Source organism: Siniperca chuatsi, linkage group LG1 (assembly GCF_020085105.1).
Source record: "Siniperca chuatsi isolate FFG_IHB_CAS linkage group LG1, ASM2008510v1, whole genome shotgun sequence".
Classification (NCBI taxonomy): Eukaryota; Metazoa; Chordata; class Actinopteri; order Centrarchiformes; family Sinipercidae; genus Siniperca; species Siniperca chuatsi.
This window is the reverse complement of record NC_058042.1, coordinates 13092720-13109860: the sequence shown is the minus strand read 5'-3', so window position 1 is coordinate 13109860 and position 17141 is coordinate 13092720. Positions and strand designations below refer to the sequence as shown.

The 17141-nt window shown below is 40.0% G+C and overlaps 2 protein-coding genes across 4 annotated transcripts; one reads left to right on the top strand and one right to left on the bottom strand.

The window, feature by feature from the left end:
• Positions 1 to 874: 874 nt before the first annotated feature.
• On the top strand, positions 875 to 5668 carry LOC122878100 (C5a anaphylatoxin chemotactic receptor 1). Of its 2 annotated transcripts, none has more exons than XM_044200448.1 (3): positions 875 to 1091; positions 2037 to 2186; positions 2867 to 5668. In XM_044200448.1, the coding sequence occupies exons 1-3, from the start codon at positions 939 to 941 to the stop codon at positions 3815 to 3817; spliced, it is 1254 nt and encodes a 417-aa protein (XP_044056383.1). In that variant the 5' UTR covers positions 875 to 938; the 3' UTR covers positions 3818 to 5668. The 2 variants fall into 2 exon arrangements, with proteins under 2 accessions (XP_044056383.1, XP_044056392.1); XM_044200457.1 differs by lacking the exon at positions 875 to 1091 and adding an exon at positions 1214 to 1596.
• LOC122878110 (centromere protein Q) lies at positions 5025 to 16232 on the bottom strand. 2 transcript variants are annotated; one of them, XM_044200477.1, is made up of 8 exons: positions 15790 to 16232; positions 15599 to 15665; positions 15373 to 15451; positions 8883 to 8951; positions 8040 to 8169; positions 7526 to 7645; positions 6573 to 6647; positions 5025 to 6142 (listed from the first exon to the last, which is right to left on the bottom strand). In XM_044200477.1, exons 1-8 carry the CDS (start codon positions 15892 to 15894, stop codon positions 5930 to 5932), a joined length of 858 nt encoding a protein of 285 aa, XP_044056412.1. In that variant the 5' UTR covers positions 15895 to 16232; the 3' UTR covers positions 5025 to 5929. The 2 variants fall into 2 exon arrangements, with proteins under 2 accessions (XP_044056412.1, XP_044056403.1); XM_044200468.1 differs by having other exon boundaries at positions 15373 to 15481; positions 15790 to 16227.
• Between the last annotated feature and the right edge of the window lie 909 nt (positions 16233 to 17141).

Here is a 17141-nt window from a genome sequence, read left to right as displayed (position 1 = left end):
GGACATTGTTTATATATAACGTGTTCAAATTATGGAAGAATCTGTATGAAGGGGAAAATTAAGAAAGAGTCAGCCTTCAGTTTCAGAGGCAGTGATTGAGTTTGACAGTTCTCTCCATCGATGACAGGTTAGAACTGCTGTGGGTTCAACGTCTACATTTTGAGATTGTGCTGATATTGTAATGTGTATATATATATATATATATATATATATTAGAATCGAGATTTGAAACCGTGAGAATGAAAGCAGTTTCAATATTTTTTCCGGTGTTAAAAACCACAGTTTGTTACTCTGATGATGTTATCGGCTACTCTAAGTTTCCCTTAAATGTGCAATGGAGCTAAACAGACAGAAAACATTTAAAAGACATATATGTAAAAATCTAAAGCAAATATGGTGCGTCATGGTCAGAAGTATAAGAGGCTGGTCATGAAATCACAGCATCCCCAGTTCAAGCACAACCGGGAGACCTCTGTTGTCTCGTCACTTAATTAAGGCAAAAAGTGCCCAAAAAATACTTTTTTAAAAACTGAAACAAATATAAAACATTTGGAAAAGTTTAACAAAGTTTATTGCTGAATTTACAGTAGGTGCCCAAGTTTTGTCCAGAAGAACAATCAGAGGGAATAAAGAAGTACATTGGAGACCAGGAATGTGCATCACTGAAGCAGGTGCACTAATTAGGTTCCTTGCTGATGAGAAAATTGAATAAAATCATAGAAATCTAAAAGTAAAAAATCTTTTAAAAGCTTTCTAGCTTTTTAACTATTTCCCAGTTGGAAGAAATTGAATGTCAGTTTAATGTATAACTATGTTCAGTCATTTTATGACTCTAAGGTTAATGTTTACTCTTATAGAGCAGGTGATAAAAGCGGTTTGGATTCAGAGGAAATGGCATTTTATTGGTTGAAAAATATTTTGATCGAAAATAGCCGCTGATGTTCATAGATATGTTCATAGGAAGGAGTGTGTGTTGCAATCACACACAGGAAAGAGAGAGAGAGAGAGATTGTTCTCATAAGAGCCAGCAGGCACTCCTTTTTTCTTTATCTCCTGCTCCATTTCTCCCACACACAAGGCAAGGCAAGGAGGTAAGAAGCTAACTCTTTAAATTGATGTGAGGCCGCTTTTAACTGTGACTTTAAGAAATGCTGTTAATCCTAAACTTCTTGGTTACTGGTAGATTCTAGAAATCTGAACTTTATTTGCTTTTAATCAGAGAACCACAACTGCTATCAGTAACATTGGGACAGATTAACGCTGCTTCTGTGCAGAGACCAAAGGAGGTGTGTTCATTACCGCAGGAGTGTTTGCATGCATGCTGTTCCCATTCCAGCTGCACACAAACAGGTCCAGTCTAGATGTACATTCAGGCAGGGCCCTGGGGCGGCGGTGGCTACAGGAAAAAAATAACCTCTCTCTGTAACCATTACTGCTAATACAACACATGACACAAGTACTCTGTGTGTGTGTGTGCGCGCGCGCTTGTATTAATTATGGTGTGGGGACAAAAATATGGTCACATGGTGGCCACTCAACTCCAAAAAGCTGGTCCTTGCATGGTTAACCATTACATTTTCTGAGGATGGGGTTAGGGTAAGTCTCTAGCAAATGAACGTAAGTCATTGCAATGTCCTCTAAGTGATAAAACAAGTGTGTTTGGTGAAGTTGAAGAGATATGACACAGACTACACTGACTGTTGCATAACACCAACTGTATATGTGATCTTTGTTGTTAACTGTTACACAGAAGAGTTTTCAGCAATGAAAAAACACTGAGCAAATGTAAGGGAAGGAAGTCTGTGGTGTCATGTTGGTATGTGATGTGGACACCAGCCTGTCTGCGTTTTAGGCAACTGACATATGTGAAATCCATATTCACATGCAATCATACATGTTGCACATTTTCCAGTTTGTCAATGACAAAATGCACTGCTTTTATTTTCTTGTTATATTTCTAGTGGAATTTCAGTAGAGAAAAACAGCCACAAAATATATGCATCTGTAAGATCAAGTCAATGTCTTCTGTGTTTCAGGCTCATCTCCAGTTTGACATCACATCAATGGCCATCATGAACGGAACACAGAACCGGCTTCTAACTAGCCCCAACAGCTACAACATCAGCTCTTGGCAGGCGGAGGCAGTCAGGGGAATCCAAATCACAGTTACTCTGCTCATCTTCCTGGTGAGCAATCCTCTATGGCTCCGGAGCCAGCCTGTGCCATAAATATTGTACAATTTTTATTTGCATATATGGCTGGAAACATTGATAAGGGGGCTGCATAATAGTATATAATAGTTGGATTCCTCTGTTAGTTATGGGGTTTGGGACTACAAACACAACCTTGTTTAGGGCCACTGAATGACTCCGTCAGCTTGAACTTCTTGTATGTGCAACAGTATTACCTTTATGATAAATTTCAATTCCAGATGAGCATAGACTAAAATGTTGCTCTTAACAATTTTAAAGGAATAGTTCAACATTTTGGGATATACCTGTATTTGCTTTTTTGTCAAGAGTTCTCAAGATGAGAAGATCAATACCACTCTTAGGTCTGTATGGTAAACATGTAGCTGGAGCCAGCAGCCGGTTAGCTTCGCATAAAGACTGGAAGCAGAGGGAAACAGCTAGCCTGTCAAAATCCTCTAAAGCTCACTAACCAAGACGTTATACCTTTTCTCTTTATGCTAAGCTAAGATAATTGGTTGCTGGCTATAGCTTCATATTTATTTAAAAGACATGAGAGTGGTACTGAGCTTCTCATTTAACTTTCTGCAATAAAGCAAATAAGCATATTTCCCCAAAAGTCAAACTGTTGCTTTAAAAGTCTGTCATCCTGAATGACATTCTCTTGGTTTCTCAAGGTGGGCGTTCCTCTGAACGGGCTGGTAGTTTGGGCACTTGGACTGCGGAGTCATCGCCACCTGGTGCGCAGAGGCAGCAGTGAGGAGACTCGTGCTGCCAGCAGTTTCCGTATTTACGTCCTGAACCTGGCCGTGGCAGACCTGGTGCTGCTCCTGCGTACTCCCCTCATGTTGGGCTTTCTGGCTCACAACTACAGCTGGCCGTTTGGCATTGTCTTCTGCCACCTGACAATGTTCCTGCGAGGCCTGGGGTTATACGCCTCCGCTTTCCTGCTATGTGCTGTGGCCCTGGAGCGATGCCTGTGTCTGCTGAGGCCCATGTGGGCTCGACTGCGACGTCCCTCGTGGGCTGTTCCTCTGGCCTGTGGCATCTTATGGCTGTTAGCCACCATCTTGTCTGCCCCCTACCTCCACAGTGCCGTCCTGAAGGAGGTAAACGGTACATACCATTGCTGTGAGAGTGGGGAGTTTGACATGGCACTGTTTGTCACAGAAACGATAGCAGGTTTCATCTTACCCATGCTGGTGTTCTTGGGAAGTAACCTTGCTGTTTTGCTCACCGTTCAGCAAGCAATGCCGCCAACACCCACCACCTCCTCGTCCCCTTCAACTGCCCGCAGGTTGACCAGGATGTACCACGTGCTCTTTTTCACCATGCTCCTCTTCCTCACCTGCTGGGTGCCCTATTTTGTTTGTCGATTCCTGCGGGCCTTGACCGAGGGAAGTTCTGAACTGTATGAAAGAGCAGTTAGAGGCACATACATATCTCTGTTCCTGGTGTACATCAAAAGTGCTCTTAACCCTGTACTGTATGTGTTCGCTGCCCGAGGCTTAGGCCGTGCCATCAGAGCTTCTGTTGTCTCCACTATTGAACGACTTTTCAATGATGACTCCACAGAGTCCATACGAAGGAAGTCACTTAAGAACTCACTTAAGAACTCACAGATGTAGCGGAGAGGTCAACAATGTTTTTACATTAAGTAGTTTTTCTATATTCAAAATATTAAGACCTTTGATCTTTAAAAATGTTAAGTGTGTTAAATATTACTTTTAACTGGTTGATTTCTCCATTTGCGCAAATTGCTCATACCCCCCAAAAAGTGCGCTGTGTAAATAAAAACAGGCAAGACAGGTTTAAGGGGTTGAGTTACTGTAAAGCAAAGCATGTGCTTTAGGCCAGTGTTTTCTAAATGGGTCTGAAAGCCACCGCAAATGGAGAAATAGGTGAATATCATTAATATTATATTTCCTATATGTAGTGATGTAATCCTGATGACTGATTTGAGTGATCTGAGTTTATGACAGGACACTCCCTCCATTGAGGGATCCTTGGCATGAAAACAATTGATTTAAAGGCTTGGATTGATGGTGCCAGAAAACATGAGACAGTTCAACTCCCATGGAAATCACAGCACAGCAGTAAAGTGCAGAAGGAGGAACACACAAACACTGAACCAGGCTGGGTTTCTCTACTGTCAACTAAAATATATATATATGGACACAAGTTTCATCAGTAAAACTAGATGAGTGAAGACTTCAAAAATGCTGCTTCTGTTGTGGCATGCTGAAGGCAGGGTCATAATTAGAGATAAAAATGAATTCATGAATCATCTTGTTCATGTGTTAGTCATTAGGAAACACCTTTATGGTAAATAACAAGCCAAAGTCAACACAGCATCATTTCAATGCCAGTTTTCTGGCCCCAGGGTACCATCTGTCATACGGTTTCCTCCAAGATAAGGCACCATCAAGCTTGCATACTGTCTTAGTATGGTACAAGGAATGTAATACTGAATTTACCTTATCAGTATCAACGGTGACTCAGATAAATCACTCTGTTTAACTCATGCTCAAGGTGTCCAGAAACAGGTCCTAGTCTACATATCTGGTTCTAATTGTACCTCAGAAACCAATGAATGTACGTATGTCTATAGGCTGTTAGAGGACTGAAGCACAACATGCTGAGCAGGAAGTAAATATGTTGCAGGATCATTCTCATTGTGAATGCGCCATACTATCCGAAGATAGCTTTACTATTGTTTGTTTATAAAAGCACACCTATTCTGTCATTGTTGACAAAAGGGATACAACTGTAATTAATGGTAGCACTTAAAATTGATTTTCTTTCCACATTAAAACATGAATACACAAAAGTCAATTTCTTTAAATGTTATCTATTTAATTACATCTGTTCATACAGTCCCAGTTGATTGTCTACAACATGCACTCATGTCTTCAAGGTCCAACAGGAAGAATTTCAATTATGAACAACGAGTTAGTCTTTATTATCTATCTGTTATCTATTATCTATTTGCAAGTACAGTATTTCTTTAATGACATTTATGTGTTCTGGTGTTTAGGCAACAATGACAGAGAAGTTGGATATCTGAACTTTCTCTCAATCAAAAAAAGTGTAATAGTGGAAGAGGGGCACCCCAGTAGTCAAATGGCGAAGGCGCATACCACATGACCACAATGTCCGTGATTTGATTCTGGGTGCAGACCTTTGTTGCATGTTATACCCCTGCATCTCTCCCCTTGTTTCCTGTCAGCCTCTATGCTATCAGCTTTCAAATAAAGGCAAAAAAACAACAACAAAAAGAAAGAAAACTAGTGAAGGGGAAGGAGCAGCATGGTGCAGAGTGTGAATTTCAGTTTACTGTGTTTAAAGTAGAAATGAATGGCAGTTTTTCTCTTATTTTATCTGCCAATATGATGTTCCTTTTATTTTACCAAATTGCGTTTCTCAAACTTAAAGAAACTTCATGGTTTAAGCTTTGCAGTAAATATTGATTAAATTGCTGTCTGCCCCAGTGTCTTTTTTTTAGTACTACTACTGTTGGAAATTTTGTAATTGTACAGTTGGAAACTTTGTAATTCTACATTGTGGCTGCTATTTTGGGGGGGCTGAATTTGATTATTGCAGGTGTTTCACAACCAGAAAAAGTGGAACTGAGTAATATTAAGACAAAGTAATATTTCCCCAAACCATACCCAAACATTGTTTGGGTATATGGGAAAATGTGCACACTTGCAAACTTCTTACATTGGTAAATTTGCTTTTTAAATATTTTGACGTTTGGCAAGGTTCCAGTCTGAACAAGGTGCACCACTGGTCATGATGAAGCCAGGGTTGAAGAGCTGATCAGCATGTTTGTGTGCCTGTAGAAGCAGTGCCTGAGCATCCTGGGAGGCCTCTGATTTCTGCAGGATTTCTCCCAGTTTCCGGGCAGTGGTCTCAGAGTCCCTGTCTGCTATAATTTTTCTCATCCGAGCCTGAGGAAAACAAAAACATCAAGCACTGCTGTGTGATTTTGTGTGTTTCTAGTGAATGTGGAGTATTATGACAGTGTTTTGTGAAATGTTCTCTGAAACAAAAAACAAAGCTTTATCCTGTAATAAGACAGACAATACAGAACCACAGATGTCTCATTCTCTCTGTAAAATTGTGAAGAAATAGGAAATCTGTCTTACGAAAGGCACAAAGAAGTTGCAACACAGAGAACATGTTTAGACTTTCCTGTTACATTGTAGAGGTGCCTACTCAGAAATTTTAACCACATCTTATTCACAAAAAAAAGTGATGGAACAATATGAATGCCTTTAATAATGAAAACAGCTATTGTGAAATAGGGACAAGTCAAGCAGATACTAGATAGTAATAGATAGTTAGTGAAAGTGTGTTTTGTGAACGACTCATGCTCACCTCTAATGTTGTTTCATCTTTTTGTGGAGGGAGGGGGGCAAGGTTGAGAACTGCTTGTTCAGTTATCTGTAAGATCTGTGTGAACAAAGCCAGGAAGAAAGTGACTGCATTAGTATAACTTTATCTCTTCATCTAATACTTGAGGTAAATGAATAATGTCTGCTTTGATATGGTTCAAGTATATTATACTAACTGATGACTGACATTTCCCGTACTTATTGCTCAGACCTATTTTCTCAAGACTGATAACAGCCACGTGACATCATGCAGTTTAACTCTAATAAACAACAAGTGTGTAGACTCACTTTTGTCAAACAGGCTGATATTTGTGTGGATAAATGCAGTCTACCACTTCTGATCCTGGGTCATCTCAATTCTGATGTCTACAGTAATGAAATGGCCTATTTAATGTAGTAACATTTCAAAGACACTTTTGTCAGAGTTAATAAATCAAATTATGAAAACCTTATGACAATAAAAATGTCTGCCAAGAGCGTTTTGGCAATGGCTATGTGATGAAAGTAATATACCAAGACAGATTTTGCGTTTGTGAATTTTTTTGACAAAGAATTTCTCATGGAAACATATAATTTTATATATCATGTCTGCATGTTTGAGTGTAGAGATTTAAAGAGGATCTGTTGGATACTGTAGACCAGTAGAAGGATGGATAAAGAGAAAGCCAGACCAATAATTTTACCAAAACCTTTGTGTTTCCTGCCTGCAAATGAAAACATTAAGTTAAATAGTCCTTCACAAGCATGTCTGAAAACAGACAAAGAAACTCCTACCTAGTTTTAACTAATCAACAATCAGTTATAGAATAAAGTAATAATGTAGGAATGTTCCAGTGGAATAACACCACATATTAAAAGTTCAGAGCACAAAGACATTTTGTAAGGTTTATGATTTTTATTTCTGCATGCTGGCATGTGTGAGTGTATATTTTGCACCTCTTTAGCTTTCTCCTCCTCCTCCTCCACCTGGTCTCTCAGCATAGTGCGTGTGTGCTGTAAAGAGACAGTCTGCTCCTCTGTCTTCTCCAGAGCACTGACCACAGCTCTCAAGTTCTCCTGGAGACCCAGAAAAACAACAAGACATCATGTAACATAACTACAGACACCATTTACTTATGTATATTACAGATAATTAAATACACTGATTTACACTCATACATTATGCCTTTTTCAAGGTAGCTACATAGTAGTTACATTGTAGTCTCACCTTTGAGAGGCTGAAACCAACAAATGTTTGGCTTTTTTTGTTTTGTTTAGAAATGACTTAAATAATAAATGGATTATCAAAAATGTTAAAATAAAACAAAGACAGGTTTATACAAATACATTTTCCATCAAAAAGAATGATCGATTAATCAACTAATTGTTTCAGCACAATAGGGTTTTTGGGGGAGTTTTTCCTTATCCGAATCGTGGGTCTAAGGACTCCTCAGACTACAGTGTTTCTCACCTCCAGGCTGCTCAGAGTCTTCTTTCCAACTACTGACTTCTTGGTCTCCTCCTGGTGGCGGTGAGATGAACGAGCTAAATCCTTTTCTTTCTGCACTGGAACTTTGAGCTGTGCACATTGAGCAAGGAACCTAAAAAAGTTTGGGAAATACTGTATATCAGTGAAAAAATAACAAAAAGTGTTTTTGATGGTGTGGTTACCTTTTCTAGATTACTTACCTGCAGACTTGAAAACCCTACTTTTAAGGTGCAAACCCTATTTTTAAAAAGGCCCTCCTTTGAGTTGAAAACTCCTATCATAAGCCCAGCCACAAGCACTACATGATGCATAATATGGTCTGGCTGCTGCTGATTGGTTGCCCTGAACTCACAATATAGTGAACTGGAGACTGTATTTTATCTCATTTCATTTACTTACATATTTGTTTATTATCTATTTATCTTTCACCTTTGTAACTTTTAATATTTGTCTTGTCATCCCAATGCACTGTAATGTCAATGATGTGCATACTGATTGTATGGGTGGGGTGTAAATGTGGTTGTTATGTACTATATATGTGTTGTTTTATGTTCAATTTCGATAAAATTCAATATAAAAAAATGCAGGATAGACAAATATCACACACCTTCATTATTTTACTTACTTTAAAGGGTAGTCTTTCTACAACCCAGCCAAGACTAGCTGAAAAACATGTTATTATGGTATTCTGTGTGATTAGTAGACACTGGAGGATAATTCCAGAAAAAAAAAAAAACTACCCACTGTGCTGTGCAACATAACTAACTTGCTCTTATTCGTTAAATGTGTTAGTATTTACATCTTAATTTCTGACTCATTGCTCACCTGTTTTTCATTATGTTCAGATGTTCCTGGCTCTCTTTCTTCTCTGTCCGCCTCAAAGCAAGAGTTGCCCTGTGAAAACAGAACAAAGACGTCTTTGTAAAGTTGATTTTGACTATTCATTGGCAGTAATTGTAATTAAGTGCCTCCTTTTGTCAAGGGGAAAATTGATGGCTTGCTTATGTGGATACAATTATCCGATAACGATATATCAACCAATATTAATTTCTTTGTGAACATAAACACGTAACATAAACAAACAACTTGACACAGATCACTTAGATTTGTTATTTTTGTTTGTTTTTTTAAAAAATTGTGATAAAGATACGTACTGAGAAGGATGATTTACGGTATAAAAATCAACATGTCAGTGCTCTCTGGTGAACAAACTATGTAATGGTCACACTTTTTCTAAATGACCACAAACCTAGTTTGCATTTCTGTACAGCAATTTCTTGTTACTTATCAGTCGACATATACACCAATACTGACATATCTGCAACAAGCTGCTCTAGGTACAATACATACGTATGTCAAAACATACACTCCCTAGCCACCTTATTAGGTACACCTATACAATCTAATGCAATCCAGTACAACAGCTCCGCCACATATTCTGCCTTTACGAAGCTTATAATGGCTAGTTTTTGTTAAAACTTTCCGAGAGGTGTTAAACTGTATATTTACTACTGAGGTCATTATAATGGTGGTGTTCTACTGTACTGCATTATTAGTGAAATGTGTTTCTGCTATTCTTCTCCCCTCATGTTTGTAAATGCGGTAGGCAAAACATTAGAAACACCTTTCCATAAAATGCCTTCCAGTTCGACACCAATGAAAGCAATAATAAACTTACAGTTAAACTTATAGTTAAATGATAATAAAAATAATAAAACTTTATTTATAGAGCACTTATCAAAACAAAGTACAAAGTGCTTCACAAAGAAATAAAGAAATAAAATACCACAGTGAATGATAAAATAAAAAATAAATTAAAAAAATAAAATAGACAGCTCAGGTAAGATCAGGATATGCTACTCGATAAAAATGTGTTTTGAGAAGAAACTTAAAAGAAATCACTGACTCAGACAACCTAATTTCTTCGGGCAAAGCCTCAGGGCCCTGATGGCAAAAGCTCTGTCCCCCTTAGTTTTCATCATGGACTCAGGAAGAGACAGAAGACCCCTGCCCGAAGATCTCAAACTACGTGAAGGTTCATAAAATGTAATCTGGAGCCAGGTCATGAAGAGCCTTAAAAGTAAGATCTTAAAATCAATCCTAACACAAACAGGGAGCCAATGTAAAGAGGCTAAAACAGCTGTGATGTGGTCGTACTTCTTGGTCCTGGTTAAAAGCCTAGCTAAAACAAGTGAACAGACTGTTATAATAATCGAGGCGTAAGGAGAAAGCATGTACAACAGTTTCTGCATCACTAAGATTTAAAATAGATCAGACTTTTGCAATGTTTCTGAGGTAATATTAACATGATTGGGCAAGCTTAGTAATATGATGCTCAAAACATAAATTGCTATCAAACAGGACACCAAGATTTCTTGCAACAGGCTTGATATGTTGTGACAGGTTACCAGTAGATGGCAGTATTTAGTGTTTAGTGATGTGTTGGGGCCCAATAACAAGGATTTCAGTTTTATTTGAGTTGAGCTGAAGAAAATTTATTGACATCCAATTTTTTATGTCAGACAGGCAGTCCTGCAGAGAACTCAGTGTACTAAGGTCAGTGGGCTTGACAGGGAGGTACAACTTTGTTTTATCCGCATAACAATGAAAAGAAATCCCATGTCTGCGGATGACATCACCCAAGGGAAGCATGTATAAGGAGAACAATATTGGACCCAGAATTGAACCTTGAGGCACACCGTACTTGATATGGGAAAAGGATGACATGAAGTTATTAATGCTGACACAGAATGTCCTATTGGACAAATAAGATGAGAACCAGTCTAGTGCAGTGCCAGATACACCCAGTGCCTCAGTCTATCTAAAAGAATGCCATGATCACTTGTGTCAAAGGCAGCACTTAAGCACAAGAGCACATGCCTGCACCTGCATTCATTAAAAGGTCATTAGTGACTTTGAGAAGGGCTGTGTCAGTGCTGTGGTGCTGACGAAAGCTAGATTGGAATTTTGGAGATTGGACGATGGTTGTCCAGGAGGGTGGGATCAAGGTTTTTTTAGGACTGGATAGACACAAGCCGTTTTTTAAGTAATCTGGGATGCAGCCAGTAGACAGCGACCTGTTAAAAATAATGAGCAAAAGGGCCGCAATACAATCCATAACTTCCAATAAAAACCAAGTCAGGATTTTGTCCAGAGGGCTCGAGGATATTCTCATAAGAGACATGATGTCTGCGAGTTCAGGCAGAGTAACAGCAGAAAAATTGCTCAAAGAATCACTGAGTGGGTGATCCACAAAAAGGCAGGGTTGGGGGTGATACCAGATCTTATTAACTCCACCTTTCCAGCAAAGTGCAAAAGAAACTTTTCACAATCAGCATCACAATCAGCAGAGGCACAAGGAGAGGCAGGGTTAACTAACTGATCCACAGTGTTAAATAGGAATCTGGGGTTGTGCTGATGGACAGAAATAAGTGCAGAGAAATGGCATGTTCTTGCATCCTTCACCATCCCATTATAAAGGAGTAATAACTCTTTCATAGCCACAAAGTGGACCTGGAGACCTGATTTCTTCCATCTGCGTTCTGCTGTTCTGCATTTCCTTTTACAGCTTCGAATACTGTCATTTAACCATGGCTGTTTTCTAGTCCTTGAGTTTGGTCTATTTTTCAGAGGAGCTATGAGATCAAAGGTTGAAGAACACAGGTAGTTAAAAGAATCAACCAAATCGTTGGTGTTGGAGGAATTGGGAAACACATTGCCAGGAGAACTGAACAGTGTACAGAATTTTGAGGCACTATGCTCATTAAGGATGTGTGTGTACTTAGAGCGGGATAACTTAGTGTTATTACTTAGAGTTAGTGATATTTAAAAAAAAAAAAATCAGCAGCAAGGGCATTAGAAGAGTCATCAACATGAATATTAAAATCACCACAAAGAACAATTCTACCATAATTTAAAACAAGACTGGATGAAAATTCAGGGAGTTTCAACAAGAAGGAGCCAGCTGGTTTAGGAGGGCGATAAATAATAGCAAATATGACCGGGAGGGGGCCGCCAAGTTTAAACATGAGCACTTCAAAGGAGGAAAAATCATTGCAAGCTATGAGGTTACACGTTAAATGCTTCCTATAGAGTAACAAGGCCACCACCATGACCACAATCCCTAGGGCGACTAAAGCAGTCATAATCTGGAGGGCACAATTCAGCAAGCTGACTGTGATCACCAGGGTGTAACCAGGATTCTGTTAAAAAGATGAAATCTAAATCAGTAGAAGAGATAAATTATTTAAAATAAATGTTTCGTTAGAGAGGGATCTTACATTGAGAAGCGCCATCTTAAAAGGTCTGTGCTGGGTCAGAGCTGAGGTTGAGACTGGAGGTAGGGTTCTGGCCCGGATCTTTATTAAATTATTATTATTGCTGTGTCGGCTGTGTCTGTTTCGTATTAAGGACCTATGCAAAATTACCACAGGAATTTTAAAAGTAGCACTAGACGGATCTGCGCTCCGAATAGCAGCACTGTGATCAGTCCACAAGGGGGAGTTAGTGACATCAGAGGGTGCATGGCTGTTTATGGAGGGCAGAGAAGAGAAAGAAGAAGAGCGAGGGGAAACAGGTGATGTAAGTAGTCAACTATGTGAGGAGGACAGCACAGCGTGCTGCAGGTTAGCCACCAGCATGCGACTACCTGACTTGTTTGTGTGAAGACCGTTTCGTGCAAACAAGGAAGAACGATCCCAGTATAGGTTAAAATTTTGAATAAAACCAATGTCATGGGTACTGCAGACAGACTGCAGCTAGGTATGAAGGCTGAGGATCATGCTAAAGCGGCCAATTACACGACCCAGTGTAGGAATTGGACCCGAAATGAAAGCATGCTTTCTGGTGCTGTTGAGCAGGTCAAAGAGGCGGATGAAGTCTGCTTTGTCAGATCCAATTGCTGAAGGTCGGTGTCATCGGTGCCGACATGGACTATGATTTTCGTGATAGTCGTCGGGAGTGAAGCCAGAAGTCCGGGGAGCTTTTCGAGGATGTTAGGGGTCATAGCTCCAGGAAAGCAGTGTGTGAGCGCATTAACAAAACGGATATTCCTTACAATGGAATCTCCAACTATTAGCGCAGTTGGGGGGATCAGAGGAGGCAGAGTCGATGGTCGTGGAGACCAGTGAGTTCCATCAGCTGTCTGTGGGATATTCGTGGCCGGGGACTGTTGCGGCGAGGGTGCGGCGTCCTCCTTGGCATAGGTGTTTGCTGCTGTCTCAGGACAAATGAGACCTCCAGAGCTTCTCCTGATCATAGCCTCTTTCAATAACTTGCGACGAGAGGAGGAGGAGGACTTGACCGCTGGAAAAAGGGAGCGTCCCTCCAATGGAGGAAAGTCCTGCGTATCCAGGATGTCATACCTGTTGACCAGCGGGAGGTCCCAATGTGAAGGAGGAGGTAGCGGGCGCTTTGCACCATGTCTGCCCTTGCAGGCTACAGTACAGTGCTCCGGTTGATGTGTTGTCGAACTCACCGGAGCCTTCTCACCATTGTTGAAATGGCAATTGCTTTGGGTTTTGCACCCATGGGGAGCCACGGATCTTCAGGCTTAGCTGAAAAGGCTTCATGCTCCGGGGCGCCAGTGATGATGAAGCAGAGCCACGGAAGAGTGGGATCATTGTCCAGTTCTGGAGTGGAGCAGTCAGGGGAGTGAGATGGGATGGTCGCATTCCAGTTGCCGCAGCCAGGAGCTGAGGACTGCAAGGTGTTTTGCCTGGGCCAAGGCGACAGTGGAGAACTCCAGGATGAGCTTGTCTTTTTCTCTGAGCTTGGCTTCCAAGCAGGCGATACTTTGCTTCAGCTTTGAGACGGTAAGGTGACAAGATCCACACTCACCCATCACGCTTGCAGTTAGTCCATAAAAGTGCTAAAAGCTTAAAATCCTTAATAAAAGTGACTGGCTAGCCTAGCCACCGGGCTAAAGACAAACCTAGCTGAGCTAGCAGCAGTGGAGGTACTCCGGTAAACCACATCGAGTTGACAGCCAGCTTAAAATCATTTAACAGCCATACATCCGATGACTGAAAACTTTTACCAAGTTAAAACATATAGGTAAAACAATAGCCAGGAAAACAGTGTAGCATAGAAACTTGGCTTAAAAACTCGCTAAAATGTCAATTTATGATGGTTCAAGACAAAGCTTCTGGCGGGCACACTAAAGCGCCAACGCATGCGCATCCACTTGTTGAAATTAAGTGAATGAATACCTCTCTGAGAGTGTCAAACAAAACTGAACACTATAATCTTCCTTTAATAGCTAAGATAATTGAGAAAGTAGTTTCTAATCAACTCAGCATTTTTTTTTTTATTCAAGTGGTCATTTTGCCAAATTTCAATCAGGCTTCCAACCTCACCACAGTACTGAAACAGTTCTTATAAAAGTGTTAAATTATATACGGCTGAATACTGACTCCAGTAAAATACCAGTTCTGGTTTTACTAGATCTCAGTGCAGCATTTGACACTGTAGATCATAAAATACTGCTGGACAGGTTGGAAAATTGGGCAGGACTCTCCTTAGCAGTCCTTAATTGGCTCAGATCTTATTTAGAAAGCTGGAGTTACTTTACCATTGGCAGTTATGAATCTGATAGAGTGGCTATAACATGCGGAAATCCCCCAGGGATCAGTTCTCGGACCTCTCCTGTTTAATATTCACATACTGCCGTTGGGCCAAATTCTTCAGAACAACAACATTGATTACCATAGTTATGCATGATACTCAGATATATCTGGCTCTCTCACCAGATGATTTCAGCCCAACAGACTCACTGTCAATGTCTAGAGCAGATAGATGATTGGATTAGCCAAAATTTTCTTAAATTAAATAAGGATAAAACAGAGATTATTGTGTTTGGCAACACAGAAAAGAGAATTAGTATTAGTAAGCAACTCAACTCTTGAGCTCTAAAAACTAAAGACCAAGTCCGAAATCTTGGCGTACTAATAGACTCAGATCTCATTTTCACCAGCCATATCAAAACAATCACTAAGACAGCCTTTTATCACCTTAAAAATATAGCCTGACTCAAGGGTTTGGTGTCCCAAAATGACCAAGACAAGCTCATCCACGTGTTTATTTCCAGTAGGGTGGACTACTGGAATGGTCTCTTAACTGGTTTTCCCATAGCTATTGCTATCTGTGAAAATGTAGAATGTATGGCTGAGCTGTTGTATTGGATTGCATTAGATTTTACAGGTGTACTTAATAAAGTGGCATAAATAAGGACATGCTGCTTTTCAGAGTAACAACAGCTGAGCAGGTAATAAGCAGGTAAAAGTGTTCAGCTGTAAATGAACACAGTGAAACTCACAGTATTGACAAGTCCATTATGTTCTCCACAGCAGTGATGGAGGACCCCGGTATCAGCTTCCAGTTTTCCTGACCTTTGACTTTGTTAAGAATGGAAGATGAGCCTTCAGCTTTTCAGGACACAAACCGGAGCAACACAAGAAAACATTATGTATGCTGCATCATTATCCCTACATGATCTCATATTCATACATCTGAAGAGGCAGGACACCGTGGGCTGTTCTAACCTTTCCTCTTCTGTGCTGGTTTTGGGTGGGTGCTCTTGCCATGGTTATTGTCACTGCGTCCCGGGTCCTATAAAAACATTATTAAACCGTGTGAAGCAACGTTGGGTAAAAAAAAATTAACCAGAGGCTGACAGAACAATGCCGACATGGAGTCTACATCAGCTGGAGTGTTTAACGCTACCTTTTCTCACCTGATGCTCTGTTGCTTGTTGTTTCGTCGTCTGATCTGATTTGTTCTTCTTTTTCAAGTTAGGTGCTTTTGATGCGGCCCGGTTAGAACCTCGCACGGGCTTCATATCTGCTAGCTAACGTTAACGTAGTTAACGATAAAGTAAATATATAGCAAATGTAGCTAACGTTAATGTAACGCAATGTAATAACGTCTGGTTAAGCTAACGTAAATAAGACACTGGTAGAAGCAACAACAAACATCTTTCTTTGTGTACAAATTAAGATCTAAAACAAGTTATATAACGTTAAGACACAAATGTAGCACACATCTATGCGCATAAAATCGCAAACTAGACAAGTTCCTCACAGCGGCCGAGCTACTTTTCGCGCTGCTGTTTCGAACGGTTCAGTGCACAACGCGCATGCGTTAATCCAAAAACATCTTCCGGAGTTGTGCTTGTCAGGCAGCTCCTCTCAGGCTATTACATACCACGTCCAAATACCAGATAGAGTTATGAATATGCCCCCCCAAGTAAATGTATAGTAAAACTTCATTAACGTTTAGGCAAACACGGCTGCCTTCACTGGGAGGAAAAACAAATCCAGCATGGTTAAAACGCCATGGTGAGAAGGCTACCTGTGAGGTGAAACACAGGGCAAAAGAAACTCACTGAACTGAAGACCATGCAGTGGATTGAAGCCATTTTGGGTTCATGTGATTGTGATTCTGCAGGATATTGATATTGACATGCATTTTCTAATAGACGACTATTTTCAGTCTATCAGTCTTTCTGGAAACGTGAAGCATGATAATGGTGTTTATTTGTTCGTATTCTAAGATACTGTATTGGCTGGTAAAATCTGAACATCTTGAGATTATGACGGAGACAAATAAAATATATTGTACGTTAATTTCTCAGACAGCAGGTGAGGTGCTATGAAAAGCTAATGGGAAATGTAATTGTTGAATTTTACAGGCAAGAAAAGAAAAAGGCAGACAAGAAAATGAATATAACATAAGTGTAAATGTTGCTGCAACAAATTAGAGAACAGTTATTGATGTACCATAGCAACAGTTGCTATATGCACACAGCATCACTAATCCCAGCCATGGAAACCTGCCAGTGTTTTAAAGTTGCAAAAGGTCTCTCAGAAGCACAGACTCAAATTGTGCTCTACTTAGATTTACAGTTGTGCCATATTCTTTCCATTGTTTGTTTTTATGGTCTTTTGTCTCATATTTTTATCTTTTTGATTCTATTAATTTGGCTTAAAGTAAATTTTACCAGCAAATATAAAAATCAGCAATTGGAATTCCAGATTAATAATCACTTGTTACACTTTAAATACAAACAGGTGATCTCCATTCAAC